Source organism: Dicentrarchus labrax, unplaced genomic scaffold (genome assembly GCF_905237075.1).
Source record: "Dicentrarchus labrax unplaced genomic scaffold, dlabrax2021, whole genome shotgun sequence".
Taxonomy (NCBI): domain Eukaryota; kingdom Metazoa; phylum Chordata; class Actinopteri; family Moronidae; genus Dicentrarchus; species Dicentrarchus labrax.
Window position 1 is genome coordinate 19,860,101 of NW_026136705.1, and position 23,965 is coordinate 19,884,065.

General features: G+C 41.2%; 2 protein-coding genes across 4 annotated transcripts; one reads left to right on the forward strand and one right to left on the reverse strand.

Moving 5' to 3' along the window:
- The first annotated feature begins 73 nt into the window (after positions 1 to 73).
- Positions 74 to 7,607, forward strand: LOC127364613 (ras-related protein Rab-34-like). Of its 2 annotated transcripts, none has more exons than XM_051402253.1 (11): positions 74 to 174; positions 562 to 715; positions 1,197 to 1,288; positions 2,385 to 2,450; positions 3,387 to 3,488; positions 4,905 to 4,969; positions 5,105 to 5,156; positions 5,283 to 5,364; positions 5,795 to 5,885; positions 6,006 to 6,113; positions 6,750 to 7,607. In XM_051402253.1, exons 2-11 carry the CDS (start codon positions 668 to 670, stop codon positions 6,812 to 6,814), a joined length of 771 nt encoding a protein of 256 aa, XP_051258213.1. In that variant the 5' UTR covers positions 74 to 174; positions 562 to 667; the 3' UTR covers positions 6,815 to 7,607. The 2 variants fall into 2 exon arrangements, with proteins under 2 accessions (XP_051258213.1, XP_051258214.1); XM_051402254.1 differs by having other exon boundaries at positions 605 to 715.
- Positions 7,608 to 7,770: 163 nt separating this feature from the next.
- supt6h (SPT6 homolog, histone chaperone and transcription elongation factor) lies at positions 7,771 to 23,762 on the reverse strand. Of its 2 annotated transcripts, none has more exons than XM_051400347.1 (37): positions 23,647 to 23,762; positions 22,215 to 22,325; positions 21,960 to 22,127; positions 20,882 to 20,955; positions 20,591 to 20,771; positions 20,380 to 20,461; positions 19,880 to 20,135; positions 19,543 to 19,644; positions 19,241 to 19,354; positions 19,035 to 19,124; positions 18,686 to 18,828; positions 18,426 to 18,571; positions 18,162 to 18,269; positions 17,749 to 18,029; positions 17,502 to 17,656; positions 16,571 to 16,766; positions 16,252 to 16,391; positions 15,943 to 16,060; positions 15,763 to 15,839; positions 15,530 to 15,665; positions 15,245 to 15,382; positions 14,824 to 14,991; positions 14,595 to 14,722; positions 14,251 to 14,458; positions 13,875 to 14,022; positions 13,537 to 13,679; positions 13,291 to 13,431; positions 12,888 to 13,083; positions 12,571 to 12,716; positions 12,260 to 12,352; positions 12,001 to 12,114; positions 11,749 to 11,873; positions 11,305 to 11,417; positions 11,134 to 11,211; positions 10,822 to 11,000; positions 10,113 to 10,402; positions 7,771 to 9,784 (listed from the first exon to the last, which is right to left on the reverse strand). In XM_051400347.1, exons 2-37 carry the CDS (start codon positions 22,312 to 22,314, stop codon positions 9,592 to 9,594), a joined length of 5,268 nt encoding a protein of 1,755 aa, XP_051256307.1. In that variant the 5' UTR covers positions 22,315 to 22,325; positions 23,647 to 23,762; the 3' UTR covers positions 7,771 to 9,591. The 2 variants fall into 2 exon arrangements, with proteins under 2 accessions (XP_051256307.1, XP_051256308.1); XM_051400348.1 differs by lacking the exon at positions 23,647 to 23,762 and adding an exon at positions 23,428 to 23,446.
- Between the last annotated feature and the right edge of the window lie 203 nt (positions 23,763 to 23,965).

Consider the following 23,965-nt stretch of genomic DNA (forward strand, 5'->3'; position numbering starts at 1 on the left):
TAATTACACAGAGAATCTCATTAAATGCGCGTTTTTACTGTCTGGAGACTCAGTTCGTTGCTGTGAGCGTCATTTTGTTCTGGATTTGTTTCCTCAGCAGACTTTGGGTATCACATCCCAGATCCAAAGCCACAACAACATTTCCTTCAGCACTTTACCATCCAGCACTTTCAGGTAAACTGGTTCAAACTACTTAAACTTTTGACTCTGTATTTAGACAGTTTTTGTTTTAACACAAAGTTTCTTTTTTTGCTGTTCTCTGCTGATGTCCCATCCTTAATTTACAAATACTCTGTTTCTACCTTCCTTACACTTAAATTACATATTATCCAATGAGAAATGCTTTTTGGGTTGCAGTGTTGCCATAGAACAAGACAATGCCTTTATTTGATCTGGTCCACTGAATCATCTTCATTTTTCTGGGATGTTTATCAGGGGTTGATTAAGTTCATGGTAGTTCACTGCAAACTGTTTGTTTTCAACAGAAAAGATACAACTTCTGCTTTCCTGCTCATATATTGAAACCAACATTTAAACCTTCTGACATTTGCTGTGTTTCAGGAATAGTTGGAAGACATTAACTTCTCTGGTTTTGTGGAAAGAGTGGTGTGTGTGTGTGTGTGTGTGTGTGTGTGTGTGTGTGTGTGTGTTGACCCACTTCAGCAGCATGTTGCCACCTGTGAAAAAGGACCGGATCATTACTCAGCTCCCAAAGGTTAACAACACACACACACACACACACACACACACACACACACACACACACACACACACATACAAACTCATGCTCTGTAATGTAATTACAGCTAACAGTGTTACTATTGATGATGAGGCTATTAAGAGTCTCAAATGCTGCTCTTTGCTTCCCTGAAAGTGGACGGTTGCAAATGTACAAATGCTGTTGCCCTGAGAAAACCTTGTAACTGCAGTCTGGGGGATTTTTCTTTTTTGATTGTTTTAACTCCATTTGAAGGCTCTATAATGCTCCTCTGTGAGCTGAGGAAGTTTCCCCACCCAAAAGAAGCCTTGTAGATACAGTTAATAAAGTTATTGAAGAAAGCTCATGTAAAGCTGATACTTTGGAAATACAAGGTTTTCATTGGACAGCAACAATTCATTGGAAGAAGGCAGCAGGGATGATTTTGATTTGGGTTCCTGATTTTTTTCTGTGACTGACTGTCCCACTTTCTTCACAGTGTTTTAGTCCAAATGCAGCACTGCACACCAAAGATGGCTTCCACCCGCAGGTGAAGGCTGTGTGCCAAGTACAGAAGACAGACACAGTGAGGTAAGATCACAGAAGGGTTAATGATACATACAACACATCCTGCTATTACACTATTACACACACTGAGATATGTGTTTAAATTAAATGAATTAGGTCTGGCGAGGCCCTTTAAGTGACGCTCTGCTGTGTCAGCTGACAGCCATCGACCATCACATATGACAGCATTGTGGTGGTTTATTTAATGGATGAGGATGGTGATACTCACATAAAGTCACACATATGTAGTTTTTTAGCCAAGACAGGAGTTGGGACTATATGCAGATGTGCAGTAATACAAATTTGGTGCGCTAGTGAGCAGTTAGACAGTGTATTTGGGACTGACTCAAAACAAATTATGGCGCCCATGTCCATCATAATTAAGGCTCACTGATCATTTTTAATCGTTTATGGACAACAATAGATGTCTCAGACACAGAGGCTTTGACTACACAGAGCATATTTGCTGATCAATTCGTGTTTTCAAAGGATTTGTTGACAATGAGGAAAATAGAAAATATCACCAGACTTATTCTTCAGGCTCCACAGTTCCCTCCACCTGCTTTATTTTTCTTTTCTAAGCAGCATTAATTAACATTTTAATAACCCACCAAAGTCAACACTTCCAATGACAGCCCTCTACTGTAATATTCATGAATTTCTTGTTAATCATAACATGTAAAAAAAAAAGCAGTGAAGATTTTGACCCTCTCTTCTTCTTCTTCATTAATGCAGAGATTATGCAAAACAATACTTTGTCACACATACACACACAAAATAAATGTGTGTACATTTGTGTACACGTATTGAATTAAAATGATAGAAGTTTTTTTAGGTTGAAAGTAAATGTCAAAGCATTAGCAGCTAATTAGTGACTTGATCATACCAAATTCTCCTTAATTTGAGAGTTAAATGGAAAGTCTGTTAAGTAAGTAAGTTATTAAAAGGATTCATCTTTAATATAAAAGCCCACAGAGGACCATTAAGGGCTTCATGCATTTGCAGAATATTAAAGTTTGAGGGAGCTGTGAATATTTAAGGGGTTAATTAGTGAGAACTGATGTCTGTATGTTATTGAGCAGGTTGATGTCTGTTTCATGCTGTCGGCTTCTCTTTCCAGCTTCAATATCGCCAAGGTCATTGTGGTGGGAGATGTTGCAGTTGGCAAAACGTGTCTGATCAGCAGGTAAAAAGCAGTCATGAATAACTAGAATGAAGTTGTTATGTGGCTGTTTTAGTCTGATTTGAACAGTGACTTTATTACTTGTTGAAGAGTTCCCTTTGTAGTTGTATGCAGCTGCAGTTCATTTAAGTTTTGTTCCACAAAAACTAAAATATGCTGGAAATGTGTTACTGTGTCTGTTTAGTCATTTTATCAAAGTAAAGTTGTTACGTAATGATTTAGAATTCGGTCACACTTGGACACACACACACACACACACACACACACACACACAGAGTAAACCTGCGCACAAAGCTGAGACTCACTTTTTCTTTGGGAAAAGTCCAAATCATCATTAAGAGTTTAACTGAGTTAGTTTCAGTCTGATACAGGAGAGAGATAAAGAAACTGGAGTCAATTATACCTTCATTAGATCTCATGAAATGTCAGTCAGGGTAAAGACCTTTTTTCTCCAATAATTTAGTATTTAATTAAACAAGTAAGATAAAAAATAATTTATTAGCTTAGATTTTACATTTACAACATTTTAAAGACAAAATCATGAATAAAAACATTGTTGAGAGAGATTAGTTGATAATAATCTCTAGTAGTCTTTGCGCTCAAACCCTCGAATCCTAAAGTTTGAGTTTCCTAAACAAGTCATAATGCGCTCTTTACCAAATGTAATGCCATTTTAAACACAGGATGAGCAGAACTAAAAAACTTTTTAAATCTTTGGGCTTGGGGGAAGTATTTTCAAGTCAAAAGGCTCAAGTCCTTCTTTTCTTCTCCCTTACATGTAAAGGTAGGAGTGGGATGAGGCGTAATGTTTGAAGTCATAAGTAATTGATGTTAAAGTCCAACTAGAGAAGTCTTTTCGTGTAAGTCCCACATAATAACAGTAATGACTGTTAAATGCAGCTGTGATATTAATCCTCACTCTTCTCTTGTGCCTGTAAGGTTCCGTAAGGGTGCATTTGATAAGAACTACAAAGCAACCATAGGGGTTGATTTTGAGATGGAGCGTTTCGAGGTGCTCGGTGTTCCCTTCAGTTTACAGCTGTAAGTATGTCACTATATGTCACAGTTCAGTTCATAGACTGAGCCCTGAACGAAGTAATTGTCTTGCTGAGCTGACAAGGTCAAATGGTCAACAAGGTCTTGATTCTTGAATGTCTGAAAATCTCAAAATCACATGTTAGATAATGTTAATGCTATATAATGGCCTCTGGGCTTAATTGGCTTGTTGTTTAGACTCTTAAGTGGGCCTTAAATGACATGTTTCCTTCCCTATGCTGGCTTTGGTCATGCATGTGTAGAGTTAATGTGATTTTAAGGTTAATTTCCCAGACAGACAGACTGCACGGGACAAAGTCAGGGAACCTTCACAGCTGTAACATGGTTGTACTTTTTCACTGGCAAATAGTCAATTATTTGTCCTCTTATACTCTGTAGCTCTTTTGCTTCCCTTTTGTCTTCTTCTTTTGAGCTTTACAGTGGTGCTAGCGGTGTGGCTCTAGACATGTAGATGATGTAGATATCATTCGGTGCACCACTTTGTTCCTGAAATATGTCAGCAACTATTGAACTATTAGATGGACTTTTCTAGAAGACTAATCTTAATGACTTTGGTGATCTCCTGACTTTCCCTTTAGCGCCTGTAGTAGTTGGATCTTTTACTTAGCCATTGAAATATACATTCATGGTTCCCACAGGAATAAGTGTCTCCACATCTATTGGGTGTATTACCATGGGATTTGGTACACACAGTTATGTTCCTCTGGATGAATTGTAAAAACTTTGGGAATGCCTTAAACTTTCCTCTGGTACCCTCATCAGGTGAAAATGATATTTCAGGCTGGACTAAGTTGGTGAACATGGTAAACACTATACCTAAAGCATTGTTAACATGTTAATGTTACCACTGTGTTAACTGAGTACAGCCTCACAGAGTTGTTAGCGTAGCTGTAGAATCTTGTCTTGTGTTGAATAAAGCTGATAATTGTTGAATAAACCTATTATGGCTCCATTATGGCTCTACCGCTGGACATGACAGCATCCCACAGCTCTTCTCTCTCTTTTCTTCCCTTCATCTCCACCAAATATCCCAACGAGCGCAAGTAAAGGTCCAGTGTGTAACATTTATTAGAATCTATTGGCAGAATTGGAATATAATATTCATAGGTATGTTTTCATTTGTGTATGTGAAATAATGATCGTTGGGTTTTCGTGACCTTAGAATGACACATTTGTATCTACAGAGGGTTGAATCGCCATTATTTCTACAGTAGCCCAGAAAAGACGAACACTGGCTCTAGGGTTTTATCGCTTTTTGGTGAGTTTCGCGGTTACTTGCTGTTCCTCCCACATGCATGGAACGTGAGCGTGAGGCCAGAAGGTTGTAATTTGCAACTACACGGCTAGATGCCACTAATTCCTACACGCTGGTCCTTTAAAGCTGACTCTGATCTATTTCAGGTGGGACACAGCAGGTCAGGAGCGCTTCAAATGCATCGCTTCAACATATTACAGAGGAGCACAAGGTGAATTCAGCTCAGTCTCTACTATTACACCTCTCACCTTTGACTAAATGAACATTGTCTCTCACACAGAACACCTACGCAACGTGCTCCTTGTTTACTTGTGCTCATACTGTTTGTCTCTTTATGCTCCTCCAGCCATTATAGTGGTGTTTGACTTAAGCAGCGTGAGCTCTTTAACACATGCCAGGTAAGGAATACCCATTTTAAACAGATCACATATATTCTATACCATTAAAATGTCATTTGAATAATAATTGTGTGTGTGTGTTGTGTGTGTGTGTGTGTGTGTGTGTGTGTGTGTGTGTGTGAGTAGGCAGTGGCTGGAGGACGCCATGAAGGAAAATGATCCATCCAGTGTTTTACTTTTCCTTGTTGGTACAAAGAAGGACCTCAGTGTGGGTGCAATAAAAATGTGCTAAAATAGAGACAGTCAGTTAATTAGTCAATCCGTTAATAAATTAACCAGCAACTATTTTGATTTATTAAAATGTGAGGATTTACTGATTTTCTATTATTGTGAATTGAATGTCTTTGGACTGTTGATAGAAAACTGTATTTTTCACGTTTTTATAGCCTCAGTGACTAATCCAAAAAACAATCAGCGCATTATTAAATAATGTAAATAACCAGTAGTTGTAACCCTGAAAATAACAGTGACAGCTAGTTATCAATACACAGTAAAATGTGCTGGGTGAGCATTCCTATGGAAGCCCAGTATTCATGATAAATGAATGAATAAATTCATGATTAAGATCAGTAGTGATCTGAAGCTCATTGTTTGCTTCACCACTTTCCTCCACTTCCCTGTTTCCATTCACTCCTCAGTCTCCAGACCAGTTGTCTCAGATTGAGCAGGAAGCCATCAGACTGTCAGAGGAAATCAAAGCAGAGTACTGGGCTGTGTCTGCGAAGTCAGGTGGGAGTCAGTCACACGATGAACAAATCCTTATCTCCCACCACCCGACCCGGCTTTTCATTTTCTGTTTTGTCCCATTTTTGTCACTAAAATCCTCCCTGTCTCTCTGTATTGTTCCAGGAGATGGTGTCAGAGATTTCTTCTTCCGTCTGGCCTCTCTGACTTTTGAGGCCAATGTTTTGTCTGAGCTCGAGAAAAGTGGCTCGAGGCACGTTGGTGACATTATCAGTGAGTCAGTTTGCTCAATAAAGTCTCATTATGAAGAAGGCAGCATCATATTCGACTGTTTCTTAGATTCATTTACCAACTAATTAGTTCCCCATATCTAGAAACCACTGTATCTTCAAATGTCAGACTCAGTAATGTCGACAGTCTCAGAACTTTCAAATCTCAACCTACAAAAACCTTCATACTCAAAGTAAATTTGTTCCTATTGAAGATGTAAATCTTTTAAAAAGGGTCACAAATAATTATAGTTATAGGTAATACTACAAATGGAGTGCTACTTGTTTTGCTAGTTACCCCATGAAGTTAAAAGTGCCTGCAGAAGTTTTTTTTTTACCAACAGTGTGTCCCTAACAAACATGTTAGTGTTTTGCTATTCCTCTTCGTGTTACTGCCACCAGTGACATAATGGATGAAAGTATCCAGTCTGTAAAAAGCTAATTCATACACTTTGCAGGGATTGCCTTAAAATAATATGTTCATGTCTCTAACTGTGAAGTTTTTAGACAATATTGTTCGTAGGACAATCTCAGGGAATTTGTTATAAGTAAAACTGAGAATTGCCCGGATTAATCATTTAAACTTTTCCCCGTGGCTCACACTGTTTATTCAAATACATTTGTTTCATTTGTTCCACAGGGCTCACAGACAGCTCAGAGGCAGATCACAAACCTATCAAGAGGAAGCCCAACTGCTGCTTATGAGAGAGAAATGATCGACCTGGACCCCGGCCTGGATCCACTGTACTGACCACACGGCGACGGCACGCTGAAGGAGAAGATGCTGAAATATGGACTCAGCCTGCTCAGTGTGGATAGACCTCCTTAAAAGCGATTTCAACTAAATGCTTATTTGTGGTGTTCTGCAGATGGCCTGAGGTGAAGGTTGAAGGTTTGACACGACGGAGTTAAGGCTGTAAACAACAATAGTCAGTCAGCAGAATGAGCAGCTCAGTGTCTTCTCAGGAATGTTTGTACTGCTGGCCGGAGTCGCAACATATAAAGATTTGTGATGTGCTCGGTGAGCGTTTCTCAAAAGAGGAAGATTGTTTTCCTTCTCTTCTCTTATTAAACTGCACTTTGTCAATGCTTTCATAAACACGTGTCCGTCTGTCTGTCTGAAGCAACCTTTTCCCCTTCCGTTATTGGAGAAAATGTCAGCACCACATTTTTTCTTGGTTTCCTTCACTGGTCTCCTGTCATGTGTCTGTACTGCTAATGCGATGCGTACGCCAGCTCCCATGACCACGGTCATACCCACAACGCATCTCTCGCCTCTGACATAAGGGTTCTCATGATCTCAAAAGTGGAGGGATTGTTTGCAGGGAGCAGCCAGTTACATCTGAGGCAAATTCATTTCCTCCCTCAGTAAAGTGAGACCGGAGGATGAAATGTGTGTTCTCAGAAACCTGCTTACATTCTCTCGTCCCCCGCTATAAATACATGTATGTTTATCATAGCTCAAATATTATGAATTGCAAATACTCTTGTTGCCACTGTGTTGCCCTTCTGTTGAAATGATAAAGTTTAGAAAAATGCTTCACATTCTGTTCCCAGCTAATCCTATTTCTACGGTGGAGAAACTCACACAAACTTGTATTTACATCACATGTCCAGAGTGCCAGTCTGTTTCCCAAATTAGCATGAACAAGACTCGGGGGTTATAATATGAACACTTTTATTAAAGGGATCACAGGTATAAAAGGTCATCAGCAGTGCCAGTAACATCCTTTCTCCTTTGTCACCAACTACTGCCGAGAACCAATCACAGCCTCGCTGAGAAAGATGCAGTATCTTAATCTGGCAAGAGATGTAAAACCAAGTTTAGTCATAAACCATAATTATTTAAAACAATATGCATATTATGGGACCATGATACTTTGCACACTGCAAAATGAAACACACCATTGAATACCAGCGCTGCTTGTTTGTACTGTGGCACAGAGGCACAGCAAAAAGCAAAAAACAAAGACTGAATGCATAAGTCAAGAGGGATGCAGAGTGGCCATAAACCGCCACACGACAATCACAAAAGAGATTCAACGTGTTTTTAACAACAATATATTCATTCTAGTGAAATAGCTGCGTGCAACTGGGAATATTATACAGTTAGGAATATAAACACAGTGGGAAAACAGTTCGATAGTATCTTCTGGTGATAGTGTTACGGTTAGAGATTTTTGAACTCTGAAACACTGAAACATCTTAAATTTAACTGTTGATACTGTCTGGGACTGAATTAACGCAGCGGCGTGTGGGGTCACGTCCTACAGGGTGGCAAACATCATAACCCAATGGTCAAAAAGTCGAATAGTCACTGAACTGCAGACATTAAAAGATACAAGAGATTTAAATATGTTTGTTTTTTTTAAAACTTAAACGTTGTAAAAACAAAAATGACCCTCTGACACTGGACGCTTGACATGGCGAGGCACTTCCATTTTGCCTGTTGAGTATTGTTACTGAAATCAGCTGCTTTAAAATGTGAACTGACTTCTTCTGCACTGCCTCGCAGAAATGCAAACAACCTGTTACCTCACACGTGGCACATTAATGTCCACACAGTATTCTCAGATAGGTCAAATAAGAGTCAACAATACATTAGAGTCTATCTACAGGAGCCAAAACACAGTCAGCTGATCATAATACAGCGTGGTGGAGACAGACAGCTAGCAGTAATTCATGTTTGAGAGAAACTCAGGCTGACATGGAGGTTTCTCATTTAATTAATTGAATTTATTTTTTTGTTAGGTTTTTTTAAGTCAGCCTCATCTCTCACACTCGGTGTGTTTTTGTGTATCTGTGCAGTCACAGATGTATTTGCTGTTGACAGATGTGAAGAGTGGAGGCTTAACGTTCAAACAGAAAAAAAAAACAGTCTTTATTAATTCTGACGCATTCCATACAAAATTAAATTTCCTGATTGGCTTGGCAAAGCGTTCTTTTGGCAACTGCTCGCAAAAATCCACCAACCGTAAGTATGGAAACTGTAATGGTGTCCCTCTGTCAAAAACATTCAAAGATCAAACTAAAACCAAGCGCAAAAAGTAAAGATAGTAGGACAGCTTGTCTGACATAGTCTGTGTAGGTCCATATCCTATATGTAACTGCTGTCAGATATTTCAAGTTTTTTTTGTCATTGTAATGACTTTCTGCATGACATATACAGTGTTATTCTGATTATACAAAATACTATGCAGCCAGAGGAGTTGGCTGGAGGTGAAACATTTGGGATGAGGTGGGCAGACAGGAGGACAACAGGAAGGAAAGAGATGAACCATGATATCAGACTGATAAACTGCAGCTACAATATCAGGAGGTGAAGAGAACGGTATGAATGGACAGGAGTGGGCTCCAACTACTGGACAGATGGATGAAAAGGATGATGAGTTGTGGGAGAAACAGCAGGTGGAGGGTTATCCAGATGAAGAAGCAGTATAGAGGATGGAGTTGGGTAGGGATGGGGAGGGGGGGGGCATGTCCTATCGGTCCATTTCGTCCAGCAGGGGTGTGGCGTCTCCGGCAATCGACATGGGCGTGCTCTCGATCATTGGGCTGGGCGACGGTCGTGGCGTCATCCTCTGGGCTTTCTTTCGCCCCTCTGCCTCTTTCTCCTTCAGCCATTGCTCCGCCATCTTGCCCCAGTCCACAGCAGAGGCGTTGCTGCCACTGGCCCTGTTGGGTGGGAGGAGAGAGGGGGAGGTGGTTTAGTCAAAGACAGTGTAGGAAGGGGCAAACAGATTGAATGGCAGGCTGCTGCTCAGCCTTAAGATGATGCAAATTGTTGTTTAGCGCCATCTAATGGCAGGATTCTCAAATAGACATTAAACGTCCTGACTTGGAGGTGAAAGGAAAATCTGACAAAGCATATGAGGATTTTATGTTAAACTTAACGTTAGAGGGGTAACTGCTAAGTTCACTGGACATGAACAATCAGTTTGACTATTAAAGAAACACGTTTGGAGTACACAAGGTTGCTCACACATATTCCTCCTGTACTTACTTTGGCTGCGGTTGCTGCGGTTGCTGCTGCTGTGGTGTCCGTCCTCTGGACGAGGTGGAGGATGATGGCGTGCCGGACGAGTGGCCGTGGTGGCTGCTGCTATGATGGCCGTGATGGCTGTGGTGTGACACGTGGCTTCCGTGTGGGTGGGCGTGTGCATGAGAGTGTGAGGACTGCGGGGTGGAGCCGGGGTACTGCGGCGTGCCCAGGGCCTGTTGGCTCGGTGTGGTGTAGGAGTAGCTGGGTGTCATCATGGGTGTCGCAATGGGCTGCTGAGGTGTGGCAAAAACCTGCAGGGGAGGAAGTATTGGAAATGAGTGTGGCTCACCGAGTTACTTGAGAAAAGTCAATATATATTTTATTAGTGTAGGGAAGTATAAAGAACTAGAATAGACTATATTCTTAAGCGGTACAGTGCCAATTAAACTTTGCATAAAACTGTGTTCAAAGCGCTTCACAATAAAGAGCTTGTTGGACTGAACACAGATTTCTCAAAGAAAAAAAACAACATAAGAACAGTATCTCTAAGAGCAGCAAACAAGCACAAAGTCTCAACTTGTGTTGAAATTGTGCTTTGTAATCCTGTTCATAATTCCTAGAAAACACAAAATATTAAGCTCATGAATCTGCAGGTCAACAAATCAACTTTTGTAGCTGTTGCTGAGCTGCGTTTTCACAAAGCCTCCTATTTACCAAGAACTACACTCACATGATAAGCAGAAGAGCTTCCTCCTCCTCCTCCTGTGCTGCCACTGTAACCGTACTGGCTGGAGCTCCACTGCGCGGGGGTGGTGTTGGGGTTCTGGCCCTGGCCTGTGACTGCGGCGATGGCACTGAACATCTGAGAGGTCATGTTGCGTGGGAGGGCGTTGACAGCTCGCGTCAAGTCTAGGGAGGAAGGAATATATTAGGAAATAGTCAAATGTACTACAACTCCACTCATGCTGACAGTGTAGATGTGTGTGTGTGTGTGTGTGTGTGTGTGTGTGTGTGTGTTTGTATGAAAGAGAGTGGGACTCACCTGCGATGTTGATATTGGCTGGGGTGGCGTTCAGAGATGCAGGTGTCCTTGTTCGGCTGCTGTTGCTGGGAGTGATACCTTTGACAAAAGGATAAAATGTTACATGATAACTCACAATATATTTAAATTGTCTTAATATACGCTACAACAATATGTATAGTGTTCCTATACCTGGCACAGGCTCTTGGTAATGGTCCTTAAACCAACGGAATAGCCCGTTCACTGTAGGAAATATCTGTGACCGGTAGCGGAAGCCATCTGGGGTAATGGTTACAAACTCAACTCTATAAAAAAAAAGAACATAAAAAGAGATGGCATGTTGACATTCAGTTCTACAAGTATGTAAACCTTGTTGTCAATCAAATCAGTAAGCATCTAATAAAAAAACACTTGGCAGTAGAGCAGTTGTGTGGGAGAGTGGATAAGAATTGAGTGCTGTTGAGTAATTCGGCCCGACAAGTATGAAATGACTCAGAAAGATTAAGATTTGTAAATATGCGCCTCTGTAGTAGCTATGGACCTTTGCGTGTCACCATATGTCACTGTGATTCATGACTATTTACAGCACTGAATGGCATCGTCTGCTGTCAATTATGTTTTAACATTTCTGCTCACCGTGGTTTTCCGCGAGGCTGGTAGCCCAGTATGAATTTTCCTGGCAGATCTTTACATGCTGAAATAAAGTATGGAATAAAAGTTGGCTTCTCCCTCTTTGTCCTGACCAATAACTCCTCCATTTTCTATCAGAGAGAAAACAAGGGAACATAAGGAGATATGAGAGGTGCAACTCGTGGTAAAAACAGGTTGTGCAACTGGATGAATTACAGCCAAAAGACAAAATACTCAGGACACTTAATCAGTATGTACCTCCTTGGTTCCCCCGTGGCACTCCTGGAAGTACTTATGCCCCAGCAGATCCCGAGCAAATGAGGCCATTGGCTGAATGTACCGAGCGGTGATTTCATCCAGATCTTCAAACTCCTGCAGAGAATGGAATAAACGGTTTAAAGTGTTTAAGAACATGCAGCAGCCACCGTAACACTGATGTTTTACAATACATTTTCTGCAGGGTTAATCATGAAGCACACAATCATGCTAAACAAAAGAAGAGGAGACAACAGCTTACTTCATTATTGATCCAGAGAGTGTGCCCTAAGCTGAATGCATTTTCTTTGCCTTCTTCTCTCACGTCCACATGCTGGTAGATACCATCAGCCACCTACAAAAGATCACAGTCAGACTGGAACAAACTCTCCACATTAAAGTTTAATAAGAGCATTATCAACATACAAGTGTCCTGCTTTAAACATTTAATGATATTGTGTTATTATTTCACTGCCTGTCATATGTTACTGCCAAGTTTTGCTCAACCTCCATGACACTATGAAGTCATTTATTCACCCAGTGTCTTCCTCATCCATCTATTCAGTTTCTTACTTTCCAGGTGACTGTGAGATGGTTCTCTCCCTTGCTGCTGGGTCTGATAATCAAGTCTCCCTGATCCAGGGTCTCCATCATCTTTTCTGCCTGGTTGAAACTGATATTGTGGAAGTTGGGGTGGGCTATCACACGCTTTATATATGCTGGAGAGACAGAGAGAACACAAAGAACAGGCAAACAGTATAAGGACAGGGATGTGGAAGCAAATAATGTTGGGTAAACAGAATGTGCTTCCAAAAACAAAAAAATGACATTATCATTTTATTAGCTATTCTGTTTCAAATAACTTTTATTAATTCTGTCATTATACTAACGTGTTCGCTGTTGTTTCTTTTTCAGCTCCTCCTCCTGTTTTTGGTCTTCGGACTCTGTGTCAAAGTCATAGTAGCTGTCCTTGGGGAGCTTCCACTCATTGGCCTTGTCCATCAAATCCGAGGTGCGGCACGTGAGGTCCACACTGAATTTCTCAATGTCAATTTTCATGATGCGGCAGTGAACTGTCATGCCCACCTGATGGAGGAGGGGATAAAGGAACAATTAAGTGTCACACGGGTGCCACAATAGAAGAAAACAAGACAGAAAGAACATACATATGAATCTCAATCATCAGATATACTGGGATTGGGTAGTGTAACTGGCACCAACTCAAAACTCTCAGAAACATTGATATTTTTGCATGTGAGATTAACAAAAGAAAAACAGCAAACAATGCCTTACCTTGACCCTCTCCTCAGGATGTTTGACCACTTTGTCACTGAGAAACTTGGTGGGAATGAATCCCTGGACGCCATTATCTAATCTGGACCGCACCCCAATGGCCTGACCTGGACACGAACCACTGTCAAAGTGATTCCACACCTAAAGCAGGGCCGCAAAACAAAAAAGGTGATCTTTAGATGTCAGACTCTCAGGCTGTGATCTAACATTAAAGTGTGAAAATCTAAAAACTCAGCCGTCTGATACCTCACTCAATTCAGGGAAGTTGTCCTGCTGGCAGAAGGGACATTGCCACAGACCTGTAGCATCGTTGCGGATGGCCTGGTCGTAGCTCTCTCCCTGAGGTCGCCGGTGAGCGATACCAGTTACTATACTGGTGATCAGCTTACCTGGAAGAGGAGAAAACATTAACAACAGCCTGTGAAGTTGCTCTCTTTTCTGTGACTGGTGCAACGGCACTCCTTTTAATAAGTCATGTGCTATGACTACAGCATCCACTTTTAATACTGATGGTTAGGAATTATCTATCAGTTATTGATCTTTGGTGTGGCTTAATTCAAGAGATAAATATCTGTTTGTATTACCAATATAAAAGGTCTCTGGAGTCTCCTTGGTGAGCAGATTGAAGACCTCTTCAGTGTTAGGGACTCTGTAAGCAACTCTCAGGTCTTTGTACCTGCAGCTCAGCTCTGCACGGATATCATACAGAGTAATTCCCTTGTTGCCGTAACCCTACAGGAACAATGATGACACAACTTTGTGAGTGGATGTGAAACATCACTTATTTTTATTTTAGCTTTACACGTTCCTGAAACATACAGTGGTGTCTAGCGTCTCTTCAGCTGGACTAAATATAATTCTGGATTGTAGTATTTTTTTTTCAAGCTGCTCAAAATGTTTACTTTGGCAACAGAATACATGAGACATTGCTACAGTCAAGCCAACAGCACAAACTCTGACCTGTCTCTCAAGTTCTTCGGCAAAGGCATCCAGGTCCAGATCTTTGAGACGTTCTGGATTTTCCAAAATCTCCTCCAGAGCTCCGGCTGGGTTGGCATCTTCTGCCGACTCGTCATACTCAAGGGCGTCCACGGCCATCTTTCGAGCCCACTCGTACGTCTCAGGGTGGACACGAGATCCATCTAGAACTTCGATGTAGGAGTCCGTACTGTGTGGAAGGTTTGAGAGAAGAAAAAACACTGCTGATTTGAAATTACCTCAAACCACAACTCACAAATATACCCTTGCACTGTTGGAAACATTTGGATGGTTTGAGCGAGTAAAAACTCCTACAAGGTACCGACCTGTCCCCAAGTGATGCAGTGTCTATCTTGATGAAACCGGCACAGTTGATAAAAACCTTAGGTCCCATGTGGCACATTGTCACCAGCTGAGTTCTGTTTTCCAGACGAGTGTTATTCTGCTTCAGAATCTGCACAAATACAAGGACCACAACGGTTATTAGATCAGCAGATAAGGCACTATACTTTAGATGTGACACAAGAAATTAATGTCAGTAGCACAAATGCATACCTTGAGTAGGTGTGAGCCCTTCCTTGGTCCCAGACCACAGACATACTGGACCAGGCTCTGAGTGTGAGGATGGGCAATGGCCTTGTTCACATCCACTCCAACCTCATTGACGCGGTTGATAAATTCACAGTAAAGGGCACAAAGCAAATCTTCCTTCACCACATGTTCCTGGGAAAGAATGGGAGAAAAAAAAAGAATTAGCTGTGCTGTATATAGCTGCAGAGCCATACTTCATTTTATGTCTACAGCATCTAGTTTTAATAGTTGTTACAGATGTTTAGTCTAGAGAAGCAGCACGTCACATTATCATCTTTAATTGGTTTATACATAATGTTTCTAACATCTATCATGCTTCAACCACATACAGCAATAAATATATGAGATAAAAGCACACTAATCCACATTTATTTCAACCTCTCACCTGTAGTGGGTGTAGCTTGAGGCAGAGAATATCATCATCAGAGCTGCAAACCTGCGCATACTCCATCAGGGGATCCTGGATCTTCCTGGCAATTGACACAGCCTGACGTAGCAAGGGAGGGTAATCCCTAAAATCCACCTGCGCAGAGAGACAGCAGAAGAAGACAATATTGGTCCTCGTCTAGGATGCACCAGTTAGTGAACTTACTGTGGTTACCTGCCACAGTGGAAGAGTGAAACTACTTTAGTGTCTGAGCCTGTGTATGGTGGTGTGTTATGTATTTACCTCAGACTTCTTGCTGTTCATGTACAGTGTGGCCAATTCATTGTCAACAAGTTCCACTCCCACGGCGGGCAGAGAGGACTCTTGCTCAAGCTCGCTGATAGTCCTTTTGATGTCCTCCATGATCATTTGGGCATCTCTGCACACACATTTTTAACATTTCAACCTCAACTCCATTATAACTCATGACTCCTGTTCAAAATGTCTACATGTACGGAAAGAAATCTATTATTTACCGGTTTTCGCCAGCAACAGCTACCACGTGAGGTTTCTTGCCGGACAGAAACCTCTTGAGATTTTCAATGTCGTGGGCCTGAGGATGACACACAAATGAGTGATCATCTCAAAGATTCATCCAGTAACATGTAAATAAAGCATCTGTTGCACAGAAGTACAGTCATGTTCTCTGCTTGTACCTTCTTCTCTCTCTCATCCTCCCTAAAGGCATTCCTCCGCTTCATGAAGTAGGGCAGACGCAAGAAGTCCACCACCTCGCCTTCTCCGTTGATCAGAGCACAGAAGACTGGTGTGTCTCTGTGAGAGCATAGTTTGTTAAGTCAGTCTATATTGTTACATAAGTGTGTAATTTATTCAGCAAACATTGCTTGGTCTTACATGGTTGCAATTCAAACATGCAGTATATCTCCCATAATTAAAAGTTGGCATTAATTCTAGCTACTAATATATCTGAAGGAAAAGAATAAAAAACACTGAGGGACACATACCTGCTGGGTGCATAGGCTACACCCAGAACCCGAATGCCTTTTCCCTGACTCTCATCCATCAGATCATCGTCTTCCTCAACCTGCTGATCTGGCCTGTAAGGAGCCACCTTAAGCCAGTTATATAAACGACGACAGCAGGACTACAAGGAGAAATGGAGAACGGAGACTTAAACATAATGAGTTCAAAGGTTAGAACACTATTGCATTGTTTAATGGTTTTGTGAATATTTTGCTCTGTAATATGTGTTGACTTTTGTGCGTAACACAGATACAATTATGTAAGATAACAACAAAGAGAGTCAGCTTTCATGACAATTACCCTGACAATGCTCTCTTTAGCCTCAGCGATCAGTTTGCTCTTGAGCTCCTTGGCCATCTGGGGGTAGAGGAACTGAGTGAGCGCTCTCTCTATGGCTAAAGTTCGCTGCCTGTTCCACTCCTGCACCTGGTGACTGAACTCATCCCTGTAGTAGAACTGTTTGATCTCATCAAAGTACGTCTGGTCCCCAGCATATCTAAGGAAAAGCAGAGGGAAGACACAAAGGGAAGCAGAGACAGGAAAGTGTTTCTTAATATTACCAGAGTCATAATTCAAAAGCCCCACACTCAACTGACAAGGATGTGGATAAAAACATAAGCTGCAGCTTAAAATTTCAAGAACTTAAACTCAGGGGACCTATCCTACTTAGCAACCCTCCTTTCCTCCAACATCCAAGCTAGGTTTATATACAGATGCTAAAAATAGCACAACCGTTAGTCACTTCATATCCTGTGCTTAATAAAAGTCTTATGGTCAAGTAATGTGCATGAACAGGGAATTATAAACCTTTAATGTGTTTTTATTTACGATTTGCCTCATCTAGTTGATTAAAAAGGTCCAGTGTCTAACATTTACGAGAATCTATTGGCAGAAATTGAATATTTGTAGGTATGTTTTCATAATTCTATACTTTATATCACCTGAATATAAGATGTATTTTTTTTCATGGTCACTGTAGTTTCTTCTTCGTGCTTAGAAGGGTAGGTGAAGCGATGGAGTTGCGATCTGCAACTACAACGCTAGATGCCACTAAATACTACACATTGGACCTTTAAAAAGGGACTTCTTAATTCTTGATCTGCTTATAATTATAGATTAACATGTATCTGGATTGAGGCAATTTATTCTATGCAGACCTGGCAAACAGACATCATTAAACAGATTTCTCCCCTTTTTAGATTTGGGTCATCAGCATTTAAACTGTACTTACCCTTTGACTCCTATAAGGTCTATACAGATGTCAATGGAAAGCAGTCCCTCGTCTTCTGCCAGGCACATCTTCAAGAACTGATCCCCGTTCAGCTCTTTTACAGGTTTGTTCTTAAGATACTTGAAGGAGTAGGCAAAATGAGCCTCGTCTATCTCCTACACAAAGTAAGCAAATGGCATGGTGAGTTTAGAATGATACTCGGAGCACAGCCTCTAAGTTCAGCAAATTTCCTGCATGGTGTCCATACCTTTTTGCCCTTCTTTGTAGGCTTGATGTTGATCTTGGCCCTCTCCTGAAAGGTCTGTCGGAGAACATGCCGGACGAGAGGTTCACGGGCAATCTGCATGGCCACCATGTACCTGGTTCCTTCAAGCACTGCCTCAGGAGTGGAGAACTGACTGCAAACATAATCTTTGGCCAGCTCTACAGGCTCAGCTGGGAACTGCTCTGTCTCGTGACGCTGGTAACTGTCTCTCAGATTTTCTCCAAACTGCTCTGGAGTTAACCCAAACTTTTTAGCCAAGCCATCTGCAGTAGAAGAAACAGAAAAAGAAGTTGAAGTGCGGCCAAGTTAGGAAAAAAAGGGAAAGGATACTTGAATATTTAGGTGGTGGTAATAATAAACTTCAAGTAAGGTAAAAGAAAAAAAATGAGACTAACCAAGTCCCACACTCTGACAGATGCTGTACATATCTCTACGAGACGCCAGTTTGAGGTCAGGTCCTTTTGGTTCTTCTTCTTGTTCTACCTCCAATTCCTCTTCTTCACCTGAAGAGGCAGCCCATCAAAATCAGTCATATACCAAATTGTTAAAATAAGGCAAAACATTCTCAACTAACTCAAAAGTTAGAATAAGAACTGAACAATTCTGCAGTATCCATCAATCATTTAATAAAATGGCCAAGACAGACACATCCATCTTACCATCCTCTGACACTTCTTTGATCTTCTTGAGCCTCTTCTTGGTGGCCTTGGCAGCATTCTGCATCTTAGGGATGTCTCGGCCATAGTAGAGCAGAAAATGGTTGTACACATCACCCAGCTCTTCAAGAGTCTGCACATCTTTCAGCCTGTAGAAAAATTATAAGATGGGGTTTAATGGGACAGAAAAACATTGGTGAGGATAGATGAATAGGGGCACAAAAGATGGTCTCTCTTTTAACCTCAATCTTATCAAGACGTACCTCTCCATGTCAGCGGTGTCCAGAGGACGGATGCCGTCAGCCAAAGGTTTGTCAGGGTCAGCTGAGATCTGCTCAAACTGGTAGGACTGCATCTTCTGAAACAGACGGGTCAGGTTCTGCTTCCGGGTCTTCAGTTGGGTCCACTGGTGGATGGATGATGAAAATATATTGGTCAAGAAACAAGAAGTGCAGTGTGTATGTCAACTTCATGAAGGCAAATTATCAATAATAATTTAAAACAACGTTTAATTATTGAAGAAGAATATTATAGGATTGAGATTGCGCATACCGACTCGCTTTCTGTGAGCATAATCTATTCCTTCTGTGAAAAAAATAATACCAACTATACCTTTTCATCCCACTGCCACACCTTCCACAGGTCATTGATGTTGAGCTCTGGCTCCACATATTCTTTCCTGTAGAAAGCTATGAATGGAACCTGAAAAGAAAATAATAAAATTTGGCCTTTTGCATCCCTTCTTAAAGGCATAATTTTAATGGCTTATAGAGAAGATTAACCTCAAACAAAGAAAACAATGAAGGAGCTTGCTGTACCTCAAACTGTTGATTCCTCATGAAGTTGAGGGCCTCTTTGATCTTGGCAATTGTGCTGGGCCCTTTCCTGCTGAAGTTTGTGGTTGTCCCTCTGTCTAGATAATCGGTGCTCTCCTGTTCAGGGCACAGAAAGGACAGATATGTTTTTAGATCAAAGGAGAATCCTGTGATTTATCCCTCAAATGGGAAATCTAACCAGATATCATGACTGAAATCCAAGAACAGTTCCTTGCATACTTTGTGAATGTATGTGTGTGTGTGTGTGTGTGTGTGTGTGTGTGTGTGTGTGGCATAAGTCGTACCTGCATTGAGATAGTAAGAGTGGAGAAGCCATGTCTGAAGATCCACTCTGCTTCCTCTTCCAGCTCATCATCCTCAGCAGGCTTAACCGGAATGGATCGTAGCTATAAGAAAGGGAACAGTGTCAGGAAAACAGGCACTCAGGAAGACAACATGAGGCAAACACAGAATAGGCTTTCAAGGCTTAACTGACTATTCCACTTAACTCCCCCTCGACCTTAATCAGTATTCATTGGACATAGACCAAAAAAAGCAGTCATCATGGACCTATATGGTCCCTCTAAGAATGTGCAGCAACACTGTTAGCCTCAAAAACACAGAGGAAAAACACACACACACCTGGAACCTCTCGGGCATGTCTGTAGTGCGGATCTCATTGTCTTGGTCAGTCATGTGACTGCTTTCCAGCTCGCTGGGCTCATAGATCTCAAAGATGCTCTTCCTCCCTTGCCTCCTCTTAGTCTGCTTCTTGGGTCGGTCCCAACCCTCTTCATCCTGGTCCTCTTCCTCCTCCTCCCCTTGGTCGTAAGCGTCTGCATCGAAGTCAGCAAAGTCAAAGTCGCCACCAAAAATCTCCTGGGCCTCCTGGAGGGCTCTGTGAGAGGAGGAACAGTGAAGAGAAGACACAGTGATTACATGTTTGATTTTACCCATACCTATCAAAGCAGCTTGCCATTTTGTGTTTCCAGTATCAATATTTTAATTTTTGATGGAAGACAGAGATACTTGAGCTGTATTAGATTATTTAATATAGCAGGGAAAAATAAGCTTCCTGCCCTACAAATGATATATATATTTTTTTACATGACTAGAGTTGCTGTATAAACTATGACACTTACGCATCTGTGTATCCTGAGAACTTCTTGCCCCGCTTTTTGGTGATGGGTTGGCCATCATCATCCACAATAAAATCGTCTATATCTGTGGGACGAAAGCACAAATTTAAAAACGAATCAATTCTATGTCACATCATCTAGTGTGGGCATGAGTTTACATTGATCTATTCTTCCACTGCTTTTTAGATACTTCAAGAAAGATCTATAAAACTACCTGACTCCTCATCCTCTCCTTCTTCGTCATCATCTCCGTGATGGAGAGGCTCATCGACAGCCTCGCCGTCCTCCAGCTCGCCCTCGGCATTACTATGAAAGATTTCATCTGCGATCAAGTCCTTCTCGTCATCGTCCTCTTCATCATCATCAAGTGTTTTCACGCGGTCATATTTCTTCTTCTGCAACATGAAACAGGTACAGCATCAGCACTACGGAACTTTTTCAACTGTATAAAAATGCTCAAAAGCCAAAATTATACAGAGAAAATAATGACAAAAACGATTCTTACCCTCCTTTTCACTCTAACACCCAAGTTTTCCTCAATTAGGTCAAGATCATCATCATCCAGGTAGTCGTCATAATCTACAAAGAGAAAAAGCCTCAGTCGGGGGAAACAACTTCAATACATGTTGCATTTCTGGCGCTGTAAAACAGTGTGTGGTTAGGAAATCAAACACTGAAGTATAAACATCGAGGCTTTGTATCACACTGACTCAGAATCAATTTTTTTGTCTGCATAACTACTGCAGGCAATTATTTATGTACATGGTTGAATTCAGGTAAATGTGGATGAAACAACACATTCACTCTTCTTTGATAATGACAAAAGGAAAAATATGAAGGAAGATTATAAACCACACCAGCAGAGAAATAACATCAGGCAGCATCTGCCCGGGTTAATGCAACAAATATGTGTGCGCATCTGGCTCCCCAACATATGGAGCTGAAAGCAGAAGACAAGGGAAAAAAAGGAGGCAATCTGTTGTTTTACCTGCCCAACAGATGCCAGAAATATGTTTAATGGCTATTCTGATTATTCAGAAATGTATTTAATCTTACTTTAAAATCTCTTATCTAGCACTGTCCACTATCAAAGGAATTACAGAATGGCGATAAATCTTAAAATGGCACCTAGTATTATTTCAAGGTCAGGTTGTGTCGATACAGATATCAATATTTGGGAGTACAAAAAACTGCTCTAATATGAATGTTACTGCATATGCTGTGACAGTCAAGGAATATTCAACATCTGCCATTTATACAGGCAAATTAATTTAAAACACTGCTGAATTATAAAAATCTGTTGTGCAACTGACACAAAACAAATCAAACAAATGCTTTTTACACCCTGCTGAAGGCTTGAAAGAAGTGTGACGTAGCAATAATTTTAAGGGGCATATTTTTTTACTGAGTCATGCAGGGGCTGACGGGAATGGGGTGAGTGCATGGGATTAAAGTAAAACAGCAATGAGTGTATAAGAGCTCCAGTACCGCCTTTACATCTAGGACTTCATTAAACTAATCACAACTTAGAATAATAAACTGTATAATGGTTGCCACCCTTTAAAAACACCTGATGAACTTACTGCGCTTTTTACGTCGATGTCTCACTTCTTCTTCTGAGTCACTCGCCGCTCCACTTCCACTCCTTTGAGCTTCTTCCTCCTCCGCCTCCTCTTCATCTCCATCATCAATGAGGCCGCGTAAATTTCCCCGCTCATCCTGGTCCTCTGTGTTCTCTTCTTCCTCTTCATCTGTTGAAAAATGACAGATAAGTGGTCAGTACATCATACAACCTCACCTCTGAAACGCATACAAAGAAATAGCAATTCAAATCTCACCATCTTCCTCCATAAACCTCTGAGTCTTTTTAGGCTTTAGGTCTTTCTCCTCAAACTCCTCCTCTGACTCCTCAGCCTCGCTCTCAATGAAGTCTGACATGACTGCTGTTCCTGAGAAGAAGAGCAAGATGCTGTTAGTAAACGTTCTCAATGTCACCTAAGTGTTACTTTGTTCTCCCAGGCTAGTCACAAATATAAAAGCCAAACACACACATAAGATATGTTCTTTAACATCCTGCTGTAACTGTAGTGTCACATCGGAGTTTTAATGTTGGAAAAATCCTCTCTCAATCAATCATCTCTCACTGTCTGACAGCATCACACTTCTCTGTTCTAGCTTTCATTAACATAAACACACTGAGTAAAATATAAAAACACAAGACACATTCCACCAAATGGAATTATTCTCGATCTCTAGTGCGTAGTAACGTAACATATTGTCTTTGTAAACTTTAGGATCTTCTCCAAAGCCCTGTGGGTTTACACGTTTGGCTGCAAGGCACGAGTGTTTACTCCTCTGTGTTGTCCTGTCACACAAGCTGTACAATTTTCAATATGTGATTCATTTTCAAGCCATTTTATGATGATATTTCGAGGTAAACATATAAATAAAATAAAAAGCCTGATACATACGGAACCAATGCTCCTTTATACATCCACACAATTGTTTGATGTGTGAACATTAACGACATTAAACAATCCTTCGCACTAATACTATATGTTCATATATGCATGCGTCCAGGTGATGATTTTCAAATAACAGCATCGTTATAATATAACGTCAGAACATTGTAACGAAACTAGATTTTGCTGGTGAGCTTAAAAAATAAATAAATAAATAAAAATCCCACACCTAACGCTGTCGCATTGCGCACACACATCGATAGAGACGACCAAACCACTACAGCTACCAGCTTTAAATCTAATGGTGACTAATGTTAACAAGGTGATATCTTTATATTTAACCAAAGAGCGGTCTGTGGACAAACATTAACGTCATATTGTGATTTCTAGTCCTCGACGTTAGCGTTAATGTTAGTGTGCCAGGGGGCTAGCAACCACCAACCCGGCTAGGTCAGCGATGCTAGCTCGCTAGCCAGCAACCTTTTCCCCCAAGTAGCGGGTATTTAATTTCCTCATCGCTCGTTTAAATTACATTGTATAAAAACACTACACTGCCTGGCAATACAAAGAATAACAGACGCTCAGTTACCGTTGCAGAAATCGATCAAGGCCTCTGACTCAACCTCGCAGTTTAAAGATAGTTAACTTAACGCTTTAGTTAGCATAGCAGTGCGTTAGCCTAGCATTCGCTGGAACGACAACAACATCCAACCGTTACCGTTACCGTTAGCTGACGTTAGTTAACGGCTGGTAGCTAGGCAACGCAATCTAAAGTTCGCCAAACGACCGGCGGTGAATTTGGACTTACACGTCTCCCTGCGGTGGTTATAATCCGTGAATGTTTACAGTAACAACGGGAGTGTGTTTTGTGTTTCGGGGAGCTTGTTAAAAAAAAAAAAATGGCCGAGAACGAGTGGCGTGAAGACAATTCCGGGATGCAGTGAGGGAACTTCCATCCGTTTCTGTAGCAAGGTGACGCCCCCTGCTGGTGTACCTGGATCATACACCAAATTACACAACGAAATAAGAACTGCACATTATAACAACTGTTAACGTTTAATGGGGATACTATCATGTGATCAAAAAATATAAAAATATCTCACAGCGACGCTAAATTAACCTAATAG